We start from the raw sequence: 21,245 nt of genomic DNA on the forward strand, positions 1-21,245 counted from the left end.
CAGAAGCACAACACTGAATTTGACCCCAGTCACCAGTGCATGTTCTATGCATGGGACGCAGGGTGGTACATCAGCATGCATGCCATGCTCAGTATGATCCATCAGAAAACACAACCAAGAGGGGGAGGAAAGAAGCTGTACGGGCTGCTCCTTGGGCCTCGCTCCCTTGCAGTGACAGAACTAAGCCTTTCAGATTACCTCCCTTCCCTTTGTGGCTATTTGCAGCTCACTGAAAGACCACAGTGTCACATCAGAGGCTCTCGTGATGCGTCATACTCTTGTGTCCGTGTGTTATGAATTAGCTCGTGAGCCACTCCTTCCAAAGATCAAAGGAGCTTTGCAGGGACATGAGGAGCTTGCTTTTAAAAACATGCCTCCAGCAGCTGTAAGGCAATGGAGCAACTCACTGCCTTCTGCTAAACGTGCGGTCCTTGGCTTGCATCTCAGCAAACTTGGGGAGAGCGGTTCTTCAATCTCAAATTCATGTAGCAGCTGATGCTTCTCCTGTCCATCTAGAATGGATTCTGCTTCCTCAGATTTCTCTTAGATGTAGTAAATCTTTCACCTTTTACTAAAGGTGTAAGTCCAGTTTACTTTTTGTCAGTCCGGGAAAGCATGCTCGTGGGGTTCACACTGCCGCACGCTCAGAAGAAGGGAGCCAGTGCTCATCCTGCCCTCGCAGGGGCTGTTGAACCAGTGTGAATCCCACCAGCATCCCTCCCATTGCTCGTTTTCTAAGCCCACAGCTAATGCGGGCATCTGCCCCATGCCAGGAGCGGTGTCTCAGCCGCCCCAGGCACAGCCGTGCCCGTGCTGAGGAGCAGAGGGAGCCCAGGCTCGTGCCCACTCCTGGGGAGCAGAGAGAAGATTCCTTCCATCTCGTGCATGAGAGGTGCCTAAACACCCACCCTGAGAGCCAGCCTGCCAAAGTGGCACTTTCGGTAGGTAAGTAACCGTCCTCTCTTCTTTGTTTGGGGCTGCTGCCGGCGTGGCTGTGCTTACCAAGCCTCTGGGCATCACTGGTACTGCTGGACAGCGGGGAGAAGGAGGAGGAGGAACGAGGTTTGTACTGCAGGCGCAGTGTGACTAGGCGGCTTTACGGCTCTTTCCTGTGTCATCTCCTTACGTTTTTCTGCTCTTTGTGTAGGCCATTGCCTGTGGAGGCATACACCGAGGAGTAACTTCACATGCAGATCATTTGATGAGGTTATTCATTTGTAAAGTATTTGCAGCATCCTTGCGTGACAAGCCTTACAGACAACTAATCTGCATTTGTTATTGCTTCTTTAAAGAGCCAAGCATGTTAAAAAAGGATGACAAATCCTGAGAATGTTATAGGTAGCACACTTCAGAAAAGTAGTGAAAGTTGCTAAGTAACCAGCTGCTACTTACCTATGAAAATTTATAAGACTGTGGCTTGAAAGAGTGTGGAAATGACTAGTTAAGGCCACTGTAAGCCTTCCGTTTTGTGCATAAAGCATAGATATATTTATCCAGAGAATCACAAATATCATCATAGCACAGCAGTTTTTTTCAGTCCCAAAATAAATATTTATTCGTAATCAGTCTTCCTGAAACGGGTTTAAAAAGTGTCCTTTGATCAGTTTCTACAGAAGTTCACAATGTTACATGAGCAATGAGATCTGCTTTCCTTAAGCCGTGTTCCTCATTGTACTGTATCTTTCTCATCAGACGTTTCATTTATCTTTTAATCTGTTTTAACCACTTTACAGCTATTCAGAGAAAACAGATACTGAAATCAAACCATGTAGATTTTCTGTCATTCAGTGGTTAGATTTAAGTTTATTGAGAGTAAAATCCATGTTTCTGTATCCTTGTTAAGACCATTTATTATGCTGGTCTGTGGTCAGTGAAAGATACATCTTCCTAATAATCTTTTTCTTCAGTGCTGTGGCTGTGTATATCAGCTCCACATAAACATCACCACCATTTAGCAAACTTGCCTGGTTTTGAAGAGAAAGGCCAGAGACTCGAGCAGGGTCTCGTTGCGAGCAGACCGATGGTGCTGGCTCAGTGGCCTTAGACTAGTTCATTTTTTGTCATGGTCACCATCTTCATGAAAGTATTTTTTTCTGAGAGAGTTCATGGCCAGGGAAGTTTCCTTATGTCTTTGTGGTGTGTAAACTCCACATTTGACACTTGTCTTTTAGGAGGAGCGTCCTGGACAGGAGAAAGAAAAGGGACAAATCTTTCTCTAGAAACAAGGTAGAACAAAAAGAGCCTGGAAAGTAACTCAGTGCCCTCGGCCGTCACAACAGCAGTGTCTGCAAGGGGACACTGTAGGGTCTTCTCCCCGCTGAGCTCCTTGGCATGGGGCAATTCATGGTCCCACTCACATGCCTTCGGAGCGAGTCCTTGTGCTGGACCACAGGAGCATCACCCGTAGTATCTGCAGGGTGTTCTCGGGTGGTTGAACCATCTGAGGCGTTGCAGGAGAAGGAGCTTAGGACTGGCAGCATCTGGCAATTTCTAAGCCCTTTATCCTCTCATGCAATATCTCTAGTTTGGTCTCAGTGCAGCCCTTTCCCTGTCCACATCTTGAAGAAATGCAGGTTGGTCCTCGCTGTGTTCTCATAAGAGCGCTATGAGCATGTCTAATTCATTTTAACTGGAAGAGGGGAATATTATTTTGCCATTTATACCCGTTTGCACAACTGAAAATGACCCAGAGCATGACTCTCTGAGGACTTAGGTCTTTAGACTGGGAGAAGCTCAGGGTTAGAAGGTGCAGAGGAAGTTCAGCATACAACTTCAAACACAGCTCAGCGCAAGCACTGAAACTGTCAGAGACCATGAAAGCTGGGGATTTCCACTTTTCTCGCAGTAACGATGCCAGTGCTTCTCAAAGAACACAAACTGTATTCCCAGCTGCTAAGTGTAGCTGGTGAAGCTGGTTTTCATTACTCTCTTGGTGGATGCAAAACTGGGCATGAGCCAGCAACGTGCACTCGCAGTCCAGAAAGCCAACTGGATCGCCAGCGCCTAGGGCAGTGAGACACTGACACAGGTCACCCAGAAAGGTGGAAGAGGCCCCATCCCTGGAAGCGTTCAAGGCCAGGTTGGATGGGGCTCTGAGCATCGTGGTCTAGTTGATGATGTCCCTTCCCATGGCAGTAGATGGCCTTTAAAGTCCCTTCCGACCAAAACCATTTGATGATTCTATGACTCTCCCTGCAGTCAGTGGTCCTCCAAAAAGCTGAACCAGCCTCATGTTCTGAATCATTTTCCAGAGGACGCTGTCTCTCCCACCGTTGGCTGCAGCATGACCTCGGGAGGTCAGCCCCACTAAGCAAAACTAAACTTCACAACAAGCCCTGCCTGCCCCAGCACTCAGCATCGTTCCTGTTCTTAGCCCATTGGCAAGTAGATTTCATCTCTCTCTTGGTTTGAGCAAGAACGTTATGCACAGTTCTTGGGAACACCAAAGGAGCGCATGGTTTTTCCTAGTCGCCATTCATGGACTCTGTAGGAGTCATCTCCAGACCTTGATATTGATGACTGTGCTCCAGTTATGCAAAGCAGCAGGAAAACTCTGTGGCTTCTCCACCGCTGTCAACTTCTTTCAGTTTTCATTGCATAAAGCTTCACATAAAGCCCCAAAAGGTAAGGACCGAGGACTGTTCACAGGTTCAGCTAGGGACAGCTAGCCAAAGGGGGGGTCACTGGGTTCGTTGTTTCATGTCTTGACTGTTTGAGCCCAAATAGGCATTAGTAACATTTCTGGTTGAGCTGCTGAAGATTCTCTGCAGTTTGGCAACACTGTTGGTTGCAGACCGAGTGCTCATCTCTCTTGTGAACAATGCATTATTTTTCCACATTCCAGGCAGCTCTTGGACCCTGCCCTGCAAGCAGCATATTGCGTAGCCTTCGTGTGCTCCATGCTCATGCTGGCCTGAGTGCCTCTGTTTCAGGGCCAATGCTGGAGCATGTTTGTGTAGCTATAGCCTGTACTTCTAAATTAATCATGCCTGTTTCAGCCATTTCCATGGCACAATGCAGGACTATGCTATTTTGGCAGCAGGTTAGGCTACAGCAGCACCTGCATTGGCAGCGTTCATCACCAACGCAGAACTTCCCAGGCACAGTCTCCAGTGTCCTTGAAAACTGCATAAAATATTGGGGAAGTGTTCCAGGAAATGATGGAAGCTATGAAGAATTTAAATATTTTTCCTGAGTTTTCTGTCCTCGCCCACATTCTGTCTTCGTTGGCTCCCTCTCCTTTTTTTCCAACAAAGCCAAACCTTGAGCCATGTGTTTTAAGGTCCTGCAAAAACCTTGAGTGCTCTGTTGCATTTACACTTCCTCTCTGACATGACAGCCCTGGATTTAAACAACAGATGAACGACCTTGTAAATCCAGCCAGTGTTTTGTCCCCTTTCAGCGTCTGAAGCTGTACCATTAATTAATGATTAATTCTCAGATGCAGTTAGTAATTGTTTCCATCACCACCCCACATCCATCTCCCCCTGGGACCACTCTATATCTTTTTTCCTCTGCATGCATCAGTAAAGGGCTCAGTTTGGAACCAGAATTGCTGTTCTCCTCCTTCACCCTATTGCCACAGTGGGTCCCTTTATGAGCATGTACATGTCGTGAGTTGTAGCAGTTACACAGTCCTCCTGGCAAGTGGCGATCCCTGCTGCAAATTGCTAATGGTCCTTCCTCCTCACTCACTAGCTGGCTCTGAAGATCTCCTCTGGATAGTTCTCCTGGAGGTGGGGGGAATCTTTGGAGGTTCCTAGTCCAAGCTCCTGCCCAGAGCAGATCCAGCTGAAGCAGGTTGCTCCAACCACACGTGCTGAGCAGGGAGGATGGCTCTCTTCCCCGGCTCTGCTGACAGCTAACACACCCTGGGAGGTGGCTGGCCTTTGCTGTGAAGGCACACTGCTGGCTGCTCTTCCATGGAGCTCAGCTTGCACCTTCTGCAGGGAGGATGGGCGGCAGCAATGTCTCAAGGAGGCAGGGAGCCCAGCTTTGGACTTCTTCCCCTATGGCAAATTCATCTCTTGACTCAGTGTAGCGTTGCCCTGTAGTGAGTAATACAGAAAATAAGTGCAGTATAACAAATAGCCCAAGAGGAACAGCATTTTTGTGGTTGGGCACCTTGCGCGCAACAAGAGGAACACATCTTCCTGGCGAGGTGTATTGCTTTTAAATATGGAGTCTCTCATGCTGTTGTCAGGGCTGGTCGGATAAGGTCTGATCCAAGCCATGAAGCACATGTAGGTGTTTATTGGGTCTAAAAGAAGAGTTTTGACTAGAGAAGTCTCTTTTCTGGATGGCTTCCTTTAAGCTTTATTGAATAATACAAGAGTTGCAAGCTCAGAGAAATCAGACTTTTCAGTAATTGCATGGTAATGTGAGAAACTCTTTTCTCTTTTGAAAGTAACAATATTCTGTTAATGCAATTTTGTCATATATCTTTTCCATGAAGCAGGTGTTTTTTCCTCAAAGCAGCCTTTTTTAAGTGACTGAAACATTTCAATTCCTCGGGAAGACTACTGTTGCCCTATCATTGGTTTTTTATGCATTCCTCCAAGTTTGTGTTGTCTAAATGTAGAAAATGTTTTTTTGTTTCAAAACATACCCAAAGCTGGGAGTTTCACTTTTCAGTGAATACTTTTATGTTCAGGAGACATTTACATTTGCATAGCAAAGGTTCTTAAATATTCAAAAATGTCAAAATTATGTTGCACATATGAATTTCATGGTGCTTTTATGTTAACACACTATACCTGTTCCTAAGGCTTAGATGATAGGCAATACGTGACAGAAAAGTGTGAGATGGGCATTTGCTTGCACGTTGAGCTCTTCCCTTTCCAAGGCCATGCTCACTGAGACGGGTGACCACTAGCCTGGCTGCTCTGGACCAGAGCTGGCCCCGAGCTATACAAACCACCAGGGAGGCAGAGGATGGGCACAGCTTTTCGGTGCCCTCGGGTCCCTGACGTCCCCATCCAGAAGACCCTTGGCTCTCTGACTGTACTGTGTAACGGTGCTCCTTAGGGAAGGGTTGATGGTGTTATCTCTTGGCGTTCTTCTCAGCCAAGAGGAGCCTTACAGGCTCCCTCTTGCCACTCGAGTTTCTTGCCCAAAAGTCCAGATGTCCATCTTGGAAACCAGTCTGAGCAGGTCATGGACTCCTGAAGGCAAGTGACCATTTGACCAGCTAGTCTGGTGTTCTTTTTTCATAGGACATTTAACCTGGTTAAATCAGGTTTTGAACACAGTAAAATTCCATTCTGTGTTAAATTGTTGAGCCAGAGATGTCTCTGGCATTACTGTGAAAACATGATGATACAAAGGATCTGTTGGTTTGCATTGCAAGTTATCCTGCTGCCACATCACACACTGTTGAAAAACATGTTGTCTCCATCCCAGGATGTACGTATCTGGCTTCAGCTGGTTTTGATTTTATCTTTCCTTGTTAGATAAAACATCACTGGTATTCTGTATTTTCATCCTGTGAATCTACCTACTTAGATAAAGTCAGCTCTTAATTACCTTTGGGATAACCTAAGAAGGTAGATGTCTCCTATTCTTTTCAAATCTTTAACTAATGCCCCTGTCTGGTTTTCTTTCTTCTGAGCACCTTCTCCTCCTAACTCCCTGTTTTACAACACGGTGTCTAAAAATATTTTCCTCAGGTATTCTACACCATTAGCATCCTTGGTACTTACTGGCTCCACTTCTCTTTTGCTGCAGCAGCCCACTGAAAGATCCTGTTAATGACCATCAGTTACAATCCTTTAATTTTTTGCTGCTATCTTCTCCTATCAGCTCTTTCTATTCTTTTGCCTGTTTTTAACGTTAGGGTAACTGCTGTTATCTACCCAATCATTCTGCTTTTCCTTTTCAATATTATCCAGGAAAACGCTAATATACCATCTGGAATTTCCCTGACACTTCAAGATTTATTAAAAATGGGTATCAGTAGGCCAAAGAACTCTTCAAGCAGCTCTTCAGGGATTCTTAGGTTCAAGTTATCCAGCCTGCTGCCTTTAAAAATAAGTATCTTGAGGGAACAGTGTGCTGAATACTGAAGCACCCTGCTGTAATCAAGTCATAAAAGCCACCCCAGAACAAGTTTCCCCAGCATCCGTATCTCATCTCTGTTCACCACCCTGAAGCCCAGGTGGTAATCTTGTGTTGGGTATGGTGCGCTTCGTCAGAGAAACCCGCGATTTCTAACCTTCCTGAACACTGGCAGGGCTCCTCGGGGAACTCTCACAAACCCATCGCGAACTGAAATCCTCCAGAACCACGCAACCTCACTTCTGTGCTTCTGGAGAAAGTCCTTAAAGAAGAGCTAATCCTGCCCCCTCGTTTGCTGTGAACACTTAATTGCATTAGCGCTCTTCATCCATGTCACTTCTCTCACAGATCCATTGCATTTGAGCTCCTGGAATTCTGGGTTAACTATTATATCTAAAGGAAAAATACTTAATAAGATGTGCCACCACACATCATCTTCTCTTTACGTTCTTCACCTTTCCTAAACGGGAAGAAGTTGGATTTTAAGATGCCAGGGCACACAGATTCACTGTGATAACAGTGTCCATGCCATCGGTTCCTACCATCTCATTAACCACAATTTCTGGGTGGTTTTGCTGCTTCATTGGACTAATATTTCTGGAAACCCGAAGGATTTCTTGTATTTTTATATCTGAGTTTTCCCAAAACTGTTGTCCTTCAGTAGCAATAATATTTCTGCTTTTGCTAAGATGGAAAGCAGAGCTTGTGTCTTCCCCCATTTTATCCTTTTCCATTTCAAATTCCTCTTTCTGGAACAGGAATAACCGGCTCGTACGCGTTGTTCTGCAGCGTGTCTTGTTGGTATTTTGGATGTTAGAATAGAGGTGAGGACGTATTCATGGCAATACCTTCCGACTGCGCCCTGGGGCTACTTAAAATGACTGCACTGTCCTGGTAACTAGTACTTGTCTGGAATTAGTGACTAGTGACTCGTACTTGCCTGGTAACCAGTCACTAATTGCCATCCTGTGGGCACCCGTATGTTCAGGCATCAGAAGCCCTCACTCTGTTGTGCATGAGTGTACCCCACGCCATTTCTATTCTTCTGAACCTCCCGTTCATGTGTGATATTCTGCTCTGCCTCTGTATTAATGATTCATCCTAACCTTTATGTCATCAGGAAGTTTCATTAGAGTGCAGTTATTTTTGTGCACGTAATTAGAATATTAAATAGATGAATCCCTGAGGAATTCCTCTTGTATCCTCCAGCCTGCAGGTTGTCTTTCAGCAGAACCCATTTTCTTCTCACTTTTACGGCAACGTAGAGCCACAAATCACACCCCTGCCTGGCTGCTTGACCTGTGCTGACAACTGTTTCAGAGAACAAAACCAAATACCAGGTTTATCTCCTGTAGCCTGTTATTGCACGGTGCCTGGGGCAGATTCCTCGGTAGTTCGTTTTCTGAGCATCATCTAACTGTGTTCTGGCTTGAAGATTTCACGCTTCTGCCTCATGATCACAAGCCGACAATCCATCTTTTTAGCTTCTCACATGCTTGTTTCCCTTATCTTTCTCTTTGCTGTGTCCTTGGCAATGGTTATCACATCAGCCTAACCAAAACGCCTTTATCCTTTGGATGCGGTCTTTAAGCGTCTGCTTCTAGATGTGTATCTCTTCTGTCAAGTGTGGCCCCCAGAAGCTGCAAGCTTTGGAATGCTTTTTCCTCGCCTGTGAAAAGGGAGCGCAGCTCATCCAGGATTACAAAGGTACTTCGTTGTTGTCAATATCTGTCATGCACTCAGCCAGAGCTATGGTTCACGTCCAACTTTCTTGCACATCACAAGCCCTTGCCTGCTTAGAAGCTCATGTGCAGACATGTTATATACTGTCTTTTTAGCTTCATGCTCTTGTTACCAAGGAAGAATTTCATCAGTGACTTTAAAAGCTGGATCCGTTCAGAGACCCATTAGTTCTGGTTCTTATCCCATGAACTCTTTCACTGGGTGGCTCCCATCATTGCAGTGCCTGTGGCCTGCCCAAGGACCACCACAATCAATACTTCTCTCTCCTTCAGAGTAATTCTGCTTGTGTGGAGGGAGAAGGAACTTGATCTTGGGAAGCAGGATGTCAGAGAGGAGTGCTGTGGGACCACATGCTGATTGTGGTAGCTTCCAGATTTGCTCCCTCTGGCTGCTCAGCGGTGACACGGTGTGTTGAAGTGGTTGGGCTGGTCCATAGCCACCTGCTCATAGGTCACCACAAACGACGAGAGATGCTTTGATCAGGCTACGTGTTCGTGGACAGATCGATGTGGGGCCAGAGGTGCAAGAGGTGTGCTCTCAGCAGCCTGCTTTGTCGGGCACGGGTTCCCAGCACAAGCTTTTGGCATTTTCCAGGGGAGATGGTGTCTCTCTCATCTCTGAATGGCAATAATATGTATGCACTCGTTATGCTGCTGCCATGGTGTAACCACATGGAAAGTCAAATGGAGTTACAGATCACCTTGGTAGTTCTGGTAGTGCAGATCTGCCTTCTCAGCTTGGGTGAACTTTTCTAGCTGTTTTTTTAACAGTAGGAAAGACGGACCTGAGGTACTTCGCGTGTCCCCTAGTAACGCCTGCAGAACCGAGGAATCCTGGACCCATCGCCACAGACGGTAGCTCTCATGGTTGGTCTGGGCACTCCAAGAATTAAGACCTTTTGCTGTGACCCCGTGTTGGTGCTGCAGGATGGGGCTGGGGCAGCTCCCCCACCTCTCCTGCACGGAGGCAGCTCCGCTCGCCTCCGGAGACACGGTGGAAAGGTTTTCAGCCATGTTAGTGATGCTGATGAGTTAAAGGGATAAAGTGCCAACTGAGAAGTCTGAAAACAAAACTCGAATAATTTTGAAAGATAACACTTGCTTTTAGTCTTTGTAATACAAGTCGGGCAGGGGATCGGATGGGAGTTGAAACTGTAGGAGTCCTGGGAACGGCTGCAAGTGAGAGCGCAAAGCGGCGGGGTGGGAGGCGATGCTGGATGCAGGGGAGGGCAGCAATCTGGTACATATTGAGCGCAGTTATGGGATCCCCACATGAGGCCCCACTGGAAGGGGAGGCAGCACATGCCCCATAACTGTGGAAATGGCGGATGAAAGCAAAAATGTCAGGCTTTGAAAGCAGCTAGGAAAAAGGAGGCATTCTGTGTGGTAACCAAGATTTTATTGTTTCCTGATCCCTGCTCTATATCCCACAGCTGGGGGGATAGAGAGGAATGAAAACAAACAACATTTCATGAATGGAGGAGTTCAAACAGCTATCTCGCACTCAGCGGAGCTGGGGACAGTTCAGACCTGTTTCGGGGTGGGGGGGGGGTCTTGGAGCAGCGGTTGGGCTCTTCAGCAGCAGCCGAGCAGCAGAAGGAGGGGGGGGGGGGGGGGTCCTCACCCCCAAAAAAATGCCTAGCGATAGCAAAGCATAAAGAGGGCATCCTCAGCTTGGCCACTGCCGTGAAAAAGGCAGGAGCTGCCAATAGTGATCACATCTCCTGCTTTATTGTATCAGTAAAAGAAGGATTTGGTTGCTCAGGGGTAACTCCTGGAAAGCATGAATTCTAAATCTGAGCAACCGAAAAGTCAAGTGGAGCTTTCTCTTCTTTCTCCCCCTTTTCTCTATCATAATCCAGGGAGAATAGTCTTCATCGCTCTTCTCCTTTATGAGACATGGTGTTTAATTCTGCAAGGAGCGTGCCTGGCTCTGCTGCATGACTCGCCCTGCCTGATGTGCAGGGAAGAGGCAGGGGAGGCAGGGCTGCCGGTGCAGCCGGCATATTCAGCGGCGCAGCGAAGCATTTCGCCAGCTTCCATGGATAAACAGTTTGCAAATACTCACCTCCCTAAGCAGTGACAGCCAAGCTGCACAAAATAGCTGTCCTGAAGTCATGGGTTATCTGTGTGTTAGAATTAAAGCTGAAAAAGCAAATTGTAAAAAGAGCTGAGTAATGCAAGACGGTTGCCGGAACAGCAGTGGAAGTAGCACAGAGGCTAGATGTCTCCCAGTTTGGCAGAAGGATGCACCGAGTCCTGCCCAGCTGCTGCCGGATTAGCTGCTGGCCCCGCTGGAGGCTCTGCCGGCTCACCGGGTGCTGCCTGGATGCAGGCAATTGCTGCAGGGCCCTGCCCTTGGGACAGAGAGCAGGGACTCAAGCAAAGCAGTTTTAATTTAGCAGTAATGATCACAGCTGTGCGGCCGCCCATCAGCCGGTCTCTGCGGCGTGGCAGTCAGGCGGTGCCGGGGTTTCGCCAGCCTGGCCGCAGCCCCCAGCCAGGTGCGTGGCTCTCGCTCACAGCGAGGAGCTGCTGTCAGGAGGGGACAGCGACCTTATTCCCAAGCAAACTAGCTGTTAATTAGCAGTGTGATTTAAAACCAAAGGCTGCTCCATGCACAGCCTTGGCCCTGCTCTCCTCCCCTCTGTGTGTGTCCCCACGGCACGTTCAGCCTTCCTGCCAGATTGCGTCTCGCAGCCCACGCAGCATTGCTGGGTGGTTTTGTGTATCTAATCTAATTATGTGATTCTGAACAATTAAATGCAAACCTTTCAGTGCAACGGGCAATGTGCTGTCTAATAATACCATCGACTCTCCCTGGCCTGTGCACTGCACCACAGCATTAGGCCGTTAGCATCACTGGCTTGGCATCACTGAAAAACCCAGCATCAGCGGGGATCCAAAACAGAGCAGCCTGGGTGCAGAGGCTGGTGTTCATATATTTGTAATGCATTCCCCATCGCCTGCCCGCAACATATATCAAGATATATGTTTATTTTGTACAGATCAGTACACGCATCCATAGATGGCTGTTGGGTGCCAGCAACGCGCTCTGGCTGTGCGGAGCGCTTTTCGTGTGCTGTGTTTCAGAGCAGTGTGTGCCTCTGCAAATCGGGAGCATGATGTGTTCGAACAGGCTGCGGTGGGATGGGGGCCCTTGGCCAAGCCAGCTGGCTGCTCCCTGGCTGCTGCCCCACACGGGGGGAAACAGGGGGCCCGGGGCACCAGGGGGTCCAGGGGAACAGGGGGTCCGGGGGAACAGGCATCATGCCGCTCTCCCTCCATTGCCATGAAAACAGTGCTGCATTAGGTTTTAGTCAGGGGATTTTATTAATGCTTCAGAAAGGTTATTACCCTACACAACTAATAAGCCTTTTATGTATTCCTTGACGTGATTGTTCTCGGAGACGGGTGGCAGGAGGCACGAGGCTTGTTGGAGCCAATAGGCCTGGCTGATGTGCCACAGAGGACAGTAAAATTCAATTTTCCTACAAGAATAAGGTTAGCAGGACCGGTTGGTGGGGGATCTGATTTAGTGACCTTATTTTCTGTTTTAAATATTTCCCTCAAAGAGTATTTGTGGAGAGGGGGTTGAATTATTTTTAGCACACGCTTGAACTGAGCTGGAATTATTCAGGCAGCAACAGCCATAGTTTCATTTGCAGCACTGAAAGGATTTTTTTCCTCTGTTTCTGGTTAATGTAAATAATGTTTAAGTTACTAGGAGAAAGGAAAACTGCCAGTGGTGATACAGACGCAAATTCTGGAGAAATACCCTGTGGGGAAATTGCAGCCCCAGTGGCTGCAGTCATGGTACTCGTTGCATGAGGGTCTGCGTGGTGGGAGTGGGGAGGACAGCTCCGCAGGTGCCCCACGGCGGAGGATTCGTACCTGCAAGCCTGTGCACTTGCATGGTTGCACTTCTAGCACCTACCTGATTCCTCTACGAAAGCTTCAAGGACAGGACAAGACCAAACCATCTCACACCAAACCGGCTTAACGGCATTCCAATTTTTATCACAGGTTAAAGCAATTCAATTAAATGTGTATTAGGGAAAAAGCAGAGAACAGGGAGCATCCCCCTTGTAGTTCTCCTTCACAGACCTACTCTAGAGCAAACTCCTGTTTCCCTCCCGTAGAGTCGGAGCAGCGTAGGCTAAGATGAGCCTCATGCAAAGCAGTTATAAATTTGTTTGGAAAAGCTTTCTCCAAGATCAGTTGTCAAGGGTTTTCTGTTAAAATAGAAAGACGTGTAAATTGAAATTCCTCAATAGTTCATTATTTCTGTCCTGAATTAATTACTGTTCAGCCTTCCTGCAAGGGACTTGGATTTGCTTTTGACATCAAGCAGGAGATTGCTGGAGCTTTAGAGAAGGGAATGAGAATTCAAAATTATCCTGAAAAACTGCAGGAACATTTGGAAGGAAAAAACCCCCTAGATTTCAGTATGTACGAAGGAATGCATGCAGCATGTATGTGCAAAAATCAGCTAAGCAAATATGAAATAGGAAGCAACTGGAAGGACAGCCTGTCTGCGAGAAGCACCTGGGGCCATTGTGGATCACAAAGCAAGCATGAGTCAATGCTCTCATGGTATTTAAAAAAAAAAAAAAAAAAAGGGACTTGGAGATGTCTTTGGGGTTCACTAGACCCACAAACCAGCCTCCTACTCCACTGACTTTTGTCATGGTCCCACCTGAAACAGGAGGTCCACTTCTGGGCTCCAACTCTCCAAAAAGATGCGGCAAGTCCCAAGGAGGTGGGTGAGGAAACTTGTCGTGGCTGAACCGTTGGCTCACCAGACGAGGCTGAAGGACCAGAGCTGTTTGCCTGGAGAAGAGAGGACTGCGAGCAGGCTGAGAAGGCCTGAGGCACAGAAAAGATCACAGCACAGAGGAGGGAAGAGCTTCTGTCCTTGCCCCATGGGGCTGGGCCGTGCCATGGACTCCACTTGCCAAAAATTTCATTTAGGAGTTTCATTTAGGTTTTAGGAAAACCTGAATAAAGAGGTTTTTTAAGAGCATGTCAGATAAACATCTGTCAGGAGGGGATTACGAAGAGCAGATGCAGCTGTGGCACAGAGGGGTGAACAAGGTGTTTTCTTACAGCTACATTTTCATATGATTCTATTCATTTCTGTGTCAGCAAATAATGTCCTTTCCCTGCACCTCACCTTTGTAAAGAGCAGCTCCCGTAACCCTTGTCTGCAGAAAAAGTGCCTGAAATTACAGTAAAGGCAAGTTATTTTTGTTAAGGCAGTGGCAATAGTTGCGAAATTTTCTGTAGCGTATTGGTTCTACAACGGTCTAATGGAAGAGGTGCTCCACAGCCATGCTGGGCATGTCCACACACACAAAGGCATCACTCTTGCACCAGTGGTGGGGGCAGGCAGGGCGCTGAGGTGTGCATGGAGGCTGCAAAAAAATGGGGAAAGTGATGCCAGCAAGCGGTCAGGGTGGAGGAGGAGGTGCACAGCACGTGGCTGCAGCAGGAGAGTCGGGCAGGTCTTGGGCAATGCATCACCATGAAGACCAAAACCAAGTCACTTCCAATGGGACGTGCCCTTGGGTGGTGCCTCTTTTTACAGTCACCTTTTGCTTAATCTGTGCAGCACAGGCTTTGCTGCTGCTGCATACTGCTCACTTTTTTCATCAGAAATGGCTCACACATTTTTCATCACACATGGCTCAATCAAATGCCTTATGAAGAATATTATTTCTCCATAATTATCCTCATCAATAAAACTCATAATCTTCTCAAGGATAGAAATCAAGTGTTATTTGGCAAGGCCTGTGTTCAGCAAAACCAACTTGTCCAACATCCGCTGTTTCTGCCATTGATCCCTCCTCGTTAAAAACTTCTGGGTTTGTTGGTTGGTTGGAGTGGTTGCCGGCTGAGGATTGCTGTGTGCCCAACCTGCCTGTAGTACTCCGTCATAGTCTGTGTAGTAAAATATTTGCACTCTTCAGGACTCATAAATTTCCCCAATATTTCAAGACATATCTAAACAAAATTAACCTCAGCGCAAGGAGTGTATCGGCTTGTTGTTTTCAGGCTCCTCGATGCTATTTATTGAGTTGGCTCAGCCCCAAAATGAGCAGAGGAATGCAAGGGCACTGCGCCTTTTGGGTTGTATATATGCGTGAAATTTTAAACACAGATGATGTAGGCTAAACAGATGACCTATACATCCATGGAAAGAATAACTTGATTTCCTACTTGACAGTTTTGTGGTGAAATATGCAGAAAGCGTATTTTTTTCTTCCCTGCTACATAATAGTTTGTAGTCACGGCACACACAGTCGCCTCAGCAGAGGTTCTTCTGCCCGTTCGAGCAGGGTGGTGTCAATGTTATTTGAAAACGTGGGGATACAGGGGGCCTGAGGGGCTGAACAAGAAGAGAACCACAGAGAAAGCCAAGGGCAGTGTCAGGCTGAGGGGGGGCTCGGTTTGGCGTGCGCCCCCCAGCCCGTGGGGAGAACACAGGGAGAACACCTGGGCAAGATGTGGGGAGAACACCTGGGTGAGAAGAGAGGGGCTTTTGTTCCTGAGAAAGCCCCTGCAGCAGGGAGAGGAGCTGACAGTGAATATTCACTTACAGTGAATATTATAAAAGCTCTTCAGCTTGAGCCCCATGATACTTGACGTGAGGAAGTGGGGCTCAAGAGCCATTTCATCATTCTTAAGTAAAGACAAAGGGAAGCATGGTAAATGTGAATTAGGCAATGAACGCACATGATATGCAGATGATAAACTCATTGCCATTTCACATTCTAATGACGACCCCTGCTCTTTCCCGGATGCCGTTTGACATCCTCTGGCTTGCTTTATCTCCTACAGTGAGGATGCAGAATAGAAAACGAGAGTTGTAGAGCATGTGTTCATATTCTTGTTTTAATTCTGTTTCTGCTGTGTTTTCTGCAGTTAGTTATTTGCGGCATGATGAGATGTTTACTTGTCTAAAACACTTATATAAAAACTGTTAGCTGTTTGGTTTTGTATGTTACAAGATCCCTTTTATTCTAATTTAGTCGTAGGAATATGCTACATAATAAAATGCATTAAAATCAACGTATATTTCTTGCAAAGCAAGATTTCTTAGTTTCTCAGTAAACATCTGCAGATCATAAAGATGTAGAGCCTTCTGGGGGTCTTCAGCTCGACTTTCCACTTGAGGCAGGACTGCTGCTGGCACTGGGTCAAGTTAGTTCTGGCTTCATGTAGGCAAGCTTTGAAAACCGCTGAGGATGGAGGTCCCTTACCTCTCTGATGACCCTCCCATGAAGAAGCTTTTCCTGATGTCCGTGTCCTGCAAAACCCTCTGGTCAGGGTGACATATGAACTGGTTGTGTCAGCCTGGGGAAGAGGAGGCAAAAGGGAAATCCAGCTGTAAACTTCTGTCTGCTGCAGGTGACTGAGGAGAAAGCAAAGCTAGAGCCCTCCCAGGGGTGCGTGGAGAAAGGAAGGTCACACCTTAGCTGGGGGGGTCTGGCTGGATTTGGGAAAGAAATTCCCATGACAGTGGTTAAACTCTGGAGCTTTGGGGGGGATTTTCAAAGATAAGCTGAAGACGACCTTGAGCAACGCTTTGAAGTTGACCTTGCTCAGAAGAGGAGGTTGGTCTGGACACCCTCTGAGGGTCCTTCTGACCTGGATTTTTCAATGCATTTTTCATCCCATTCTTTAAAACTCTCCTCTGTCGTGGTGGTTGTAGAAAATTTCACGTCAGGTCACCAGAGACGTAGGGACCTCCAGTTAAAGTGCTGGCATGAGGGACACGGTGGTGCGACAGCATTTTGTATACCTGCTAAAAGCTGCCATGGTCACTGTTTCCTGTGCCTCCATTGAAGTGGGTTTGATGCACAGGCCAGAGCTCTGCCTCTTTTCTTCAGGAAATATTAGGGGAGGGGGCGGTAGGTTAAACCTCTGAACTCTTGTATACAAGGCTTGATAAGCTGGGGCCAATAAATCGAAGTCAGTTGCCAAACATTTCAGGAGCTGGGTCAGAGGTTTCCTTCATTGTTTTTCTGAATTGAAATCCATCTTGTGTCCCCTCCTTGGTGCAGTGTCCAGGAAGAATATGCAATGAGCCAATAATTCCCAGGATTTTCTGAGGCTGCAACTCCAACAGAGTCAGAGAGGACAAACCTATTGAAATCTGCCTTTGCTCTATTTACAAAGTAAATATAAATTTGTAGTTTCCCATCCTGTGGGCTCTGCAGCAGTGGCCATGGAGGAGCAGGGCGACACACAGCTCCTCGGTAGACGAATCTTTTTATCAAGCAAAGCTGTAGAAGCGCTTGCCTGTGCTGGGGAACGGAGACACTGGAACAGCCCCAGTGCAGGCTCACTTCATCAGTTTCACAAACCACAGGAGTAGTGTCAACTCCAGTATTTATGGGACCTTGTATCATTCCTCCTGTCACTCCCTTTGCCTTCCAGCTGTTGGAGAAGGAAGGCTGCAAGAGAGATTTATTGACACACCCCCCCCGCAGTGATGCCTTGGGAGCCATCCCTTGAGCGTAGCTGTTAGCAGTCACATGCTGCCTCCGGGCTGTCCCGGTTCACTTCCCACATCTGCAGAGGCACAGCTACACCCGCCGTGTCCTCCCACAGCTTCCTTTGCCCCGGGCCAAGCCCCGGCACCACGCTGTAGCACCCATGGCTTGCGTGGTGGCTGCCTTCGCTGGCAGAGGCTCTGTGCTGCTCCCTCCGCATCTGCCCCAGGTGTCTTTTCTTGCTTTCTCAGTAGATAAAGTGCTTTCTAGGACGAGACTGGTTTCACACTGTGCAGTGTGAGCCCAGCTGTTGGTGAGGCTTATTATCACCATCAGTGCCCTTGGCTTTAACTCGTGTCCTCGGGCATCCTTCGGATCAGCCTTGGAGTTCCTCACGGCTGCAGATGCCATCAGGGTCCCACAGGCAGCACGCTGCCTGAGCGCCATGGGCTGAGGGGACAAATAATGTTAACAGTTAGGAAACGCCAGCTCATACGTTCTTATTTCTGCTTTCTGTATGTATATGCATCACAGCTAGAGGTCATATACCTTTTTTCCACATGCATCATTTTTCCACAGGGCTCATCATTTGGTGCAGAGGCAAAATATACAAGCATGCTAAGACTACATGTGCTATATAAAGTACAAGAAGATAAATCAGTATGTAAAGCAGATTTATTTTACTTCACCTTATTTTATCTGATTTTATTTTATTTTACTTTATCTTATTTTATTTTATCTGGGATTAGAGAAAAACAGATTATTACCAGGTGCTAGAAAACTACATGCAGCCCTAGCCCTGAAAAGCACCCATTCCCTCTCCTGCAGGTATTTGTTTATGTGTATGCTTGCACTGGGAGTACATCATGCCACTGGAGACAACAGTAGTTTTTGCTTCTGCATTACCTGCAGAGTGTGTTCAGAAAGTGTTACCCAAAGTATGTCAGTAGTGAACACGCCACACGCACCCTGAGTTTGTTGCTGAGGTGGAACTGACTTTTTTTGACTTGTAATTTGGTGAATGCATCATTACAAATTTGCTTTGGACTCGGTCTTTCTTCCTTCCCTTCGCAAAGCTTCTGTCTATTGCATCCGAGGTGTCAGCACTACTTCTCTGGTTTACATTCAGCAGTGATAGCTGCTACTTTTCCCAATGCCTTTGATGTCTGGTCCCCGTGTGGGCCTGGGAAAGCTCCATCGATGCATCATCTGTGTCAGGCTCTGCCATGAGCAGGAAGGGGTCGTTATCCCCAGAGATAGTCAGTTTTCATTCAGCCCAGCCCGGAGAGGCTTGCACAGGTCTCCTGTCCCCTCCTAGACCTGTTCAGGTGTCATCTCCACTCATAAAAAATGAAAAAGATCTGGTGGGGACTGTGGCCTTGCTGAGATTTCCCAGATCATCCATAAGGAGTTTGGATAATTACTTTCCTCCTAGAGGTGTAAACTTGGAGGGCTTTACAACAGCCCCTGCAAGCCTGCACACACAGTGCTCCTGCAGGTGTAGCTCAGACCGCAGCACTTCTACCTGGCTTTTGTAAGATGCTGCACTAGAAGGTTTAGTGCAGAAGGTTTAGTCCTTCTTGTGCTTTGACAAGTGTCAGTGCTGGCCAGGAGTTGCTTTTTCACTCATCTTCTTGGTCAGGACTGGGGGATGCTTCTGGACCAGTGGGGTCTCAGTGCAGCAGCCAGAGCACCGGCTGCCTGAGAACTATAGCCCTGCAGACCTGAGCTGCAGCCACGTTCCCAGCAGTCCGGGACAGCGCGTGTTTCTGGTAAAGGCGATTTTTAAGTCTTCACTAAACTGAAACTTTCAGATCCTCCTTCAGCTACTGAGTGCTGTGGGGTGCAAGCACACGTGAGGACAGGGGCAGCAGGGAGGTGCAGCTCCGCCCTGTAACTGCTCCCCGTTGAGGTACATCATCTATGTGTGACCTCACAAGCTTTTCTCAAAATCACTATGGTTTCCAGGAACCGTGTCATCACACAGATGAGGGACATTCCCAGCCCCTCTGCTCGGGTGGCTGCAGTATGCAAATCGGCGTGGCCCATCTGCATGCCCAGCAGTTAAAAAATAAAATAACATAAAATTCAAGTGCTTGGGCACTTACTCTAAGAATATAAATGTAGACAGAGCGTCTCAAAGATGAATGACAATGAAAAAAAGATGCCCCCCCAAGGGCTGAAGTCTCCTTGCGCATGGAGGGTGCCCGAGTGCTGCTTTCCTGGCTGTTACTGCCAGCCCATCAGCCCAGGCGTTTCAGGGGCTCAGGGGCTCCCCTTGGTCCAAGGAGCAAGCACACCTGCAAAAACCACCATGGGCCAGATGTGGAGATGGGTGGGATGGGTCAAGTTTGCCACGCAGGGTAAAAATCCATCCCCTCACAGTTTAGGCAGATGTGTTTTGGGGAGAGGAAACCAGTGGTGAAGGCTCACTCCGTTAATTGAACTCTTTGCTCTTCCAAATAAAATCTCTAGGTGGCTTTGCATTCGCATCTCACACCTGTCACCATCAGCAGGTCTCAGGTAGTTAACAGGAACGTGTGCCGAAGTCCCACAGCGCCCGGTGCAACCAGGGGAACAAGCTTCAAAACACAAAATATTCCCACAGCCTCCTCTGGCTCCTTCCTGGGGAAAGGGCAGCTCCGGCTCATCGGCCTCCGCCTCCGATGCGGGTGTCAGTGCTGGGTTTCCTCCTGGTCTTCAGCCTTAATTCATGCATGGGCTGTTTTTTCCTCATCTGAGCAGCTGCCAAGGCTGACACTCGGTCCAGGAGGAGAGGGAATGAGCTGGTGGGAATGAGCTGGTTCTTCCACACCAAAGCTGCGGGATGGGGGGACGCTGCCTCTTGCACCGTGCCATGTTGCACGTGCTAGACTGGCAGCACCAGGCTGTGGGCAGGCATCTTTTGCCACAAATTTATGCAAATTCAGACACTCCTGCCTGTTTCTGTGCATTTTTCAGGTCATTTTTTAAGGTTTTATTTGAGGTTTCAGTGCAGAGAAGTGAAGTTTCTGGTGTGGCATCTGCATTTTCTAATGGTTTTACCTTCAAAAGATGTCATTTCCCTCCTGCAGCCCTCTCCCCTGCAGACACCCATGTCACAAGAACATTTTACTCACTTATTTTAATTAATACAGTTTCAAAATGACAATTTTACACATGACTGGGTTTTCGTGTTAATAAGAATGTCAACTTTGAGCTGGCAGAGAGACAGGGATTAGCCGGAGCTGCAGCCATCCCCGCATGGTCCTGAGCAGCATCACGTCCCTGGCTGCTCCCATGGGAAGCAGGACCTTGTGGCAGAGCGGTACCCAATGTGAGCACGGGTAAAAAATGTGCCAGCGGTGGATGCTGTGCCCTGCGGCAGGGCTAGTGCCGGCTGTGGGGTGCTGGCAGTGTCACCGCTGCGCTGGGTGCTAGCAGTGTCACCACGCTGCATCGCCGCTGCGCTGGCCGGGTTGCCCCGGTAACTGATGCACGTCAAAGGGAGCAAACGATGAACAGGCTTAAAAAACAGGCGACAAACTAAAGGGCACAAACAAACCAGGTATTTGCTCAGATGCGTTGTACGGTTTAATGCCCTTCGTGTGTAATTATGTATGAATAGCTTTCCTTTAATCAACTGCAGCATAGGGACTGTGCTTAAATATAAATACAGTCACAGATCATAAACCCTTGCCAGCAAAGCCAGACAAAACTGATCACTAATAACTTTGCAGTTGAGCAGGAGGGTTCAGAGGTTGTTGACAGACATGAGTGGCTGCAGAGAACAACCAGCTTATTAGCAATAAAGTAGTACTGCGCACATTCAAAGCACTCATAAATAATGGCCGTTGCTCCAGGGAAGGGTGATGCCTTTGCCTCCCTGGCAGTAAGGATGGATGCTGGGGGAGCGAGTGGCTCCTGTGAACAGCCGAAGGAGGGAGATGGGGAACTGGGATCTCTG

At 47.8% G+C, this 21,245-nt stretch overlaps 1 protein-coding gene across 17 annotated transcripts in view; it reads left to right on the forward strand.

Moving 5' to 3' along the window:
* Positions 1-21,245, forward strand: part of DTNB (dystrobrevin beta) — a 214,843-nt gene that overhangs the window by 172,386 nt on the left and 21,212 nt on the right. The window contains exon 17 of one of the 17 annotated variants that reach the window (XM_055809654.1): positions 17,879-19,347. The exons of the other annotated variants lie outside the window; for them this stretch is intronic. Within the exon in view, the coding sequence (XP_055665629.1) occupies positions 17,879-18,076 (198 nt within the window). The 3' untranslated portion in view covers positions 18,077-19,347. Of the gene's footprint in view, positions 1-17,878; positions 19,348-21,245 lie in introns of those variants that run through there. 17 annotated transcript variants of the gene reach the window in all.

The sequence above is a fragment of the Falco peregrinus genome, chromosome 7, assembly GCF_023634155.1.
Source record: "Falco peregrinus isolate bFalPer1 chromosome 7, bFalPer1.pri, whole genome shotgun sequence".
NCBI classification, from domain to species: domain Eukaryota; kingdom Metazoa; phylum Chordata; class Aves; order Falconiformes; family Falconidae; genus Falco; species Falco peregrinus.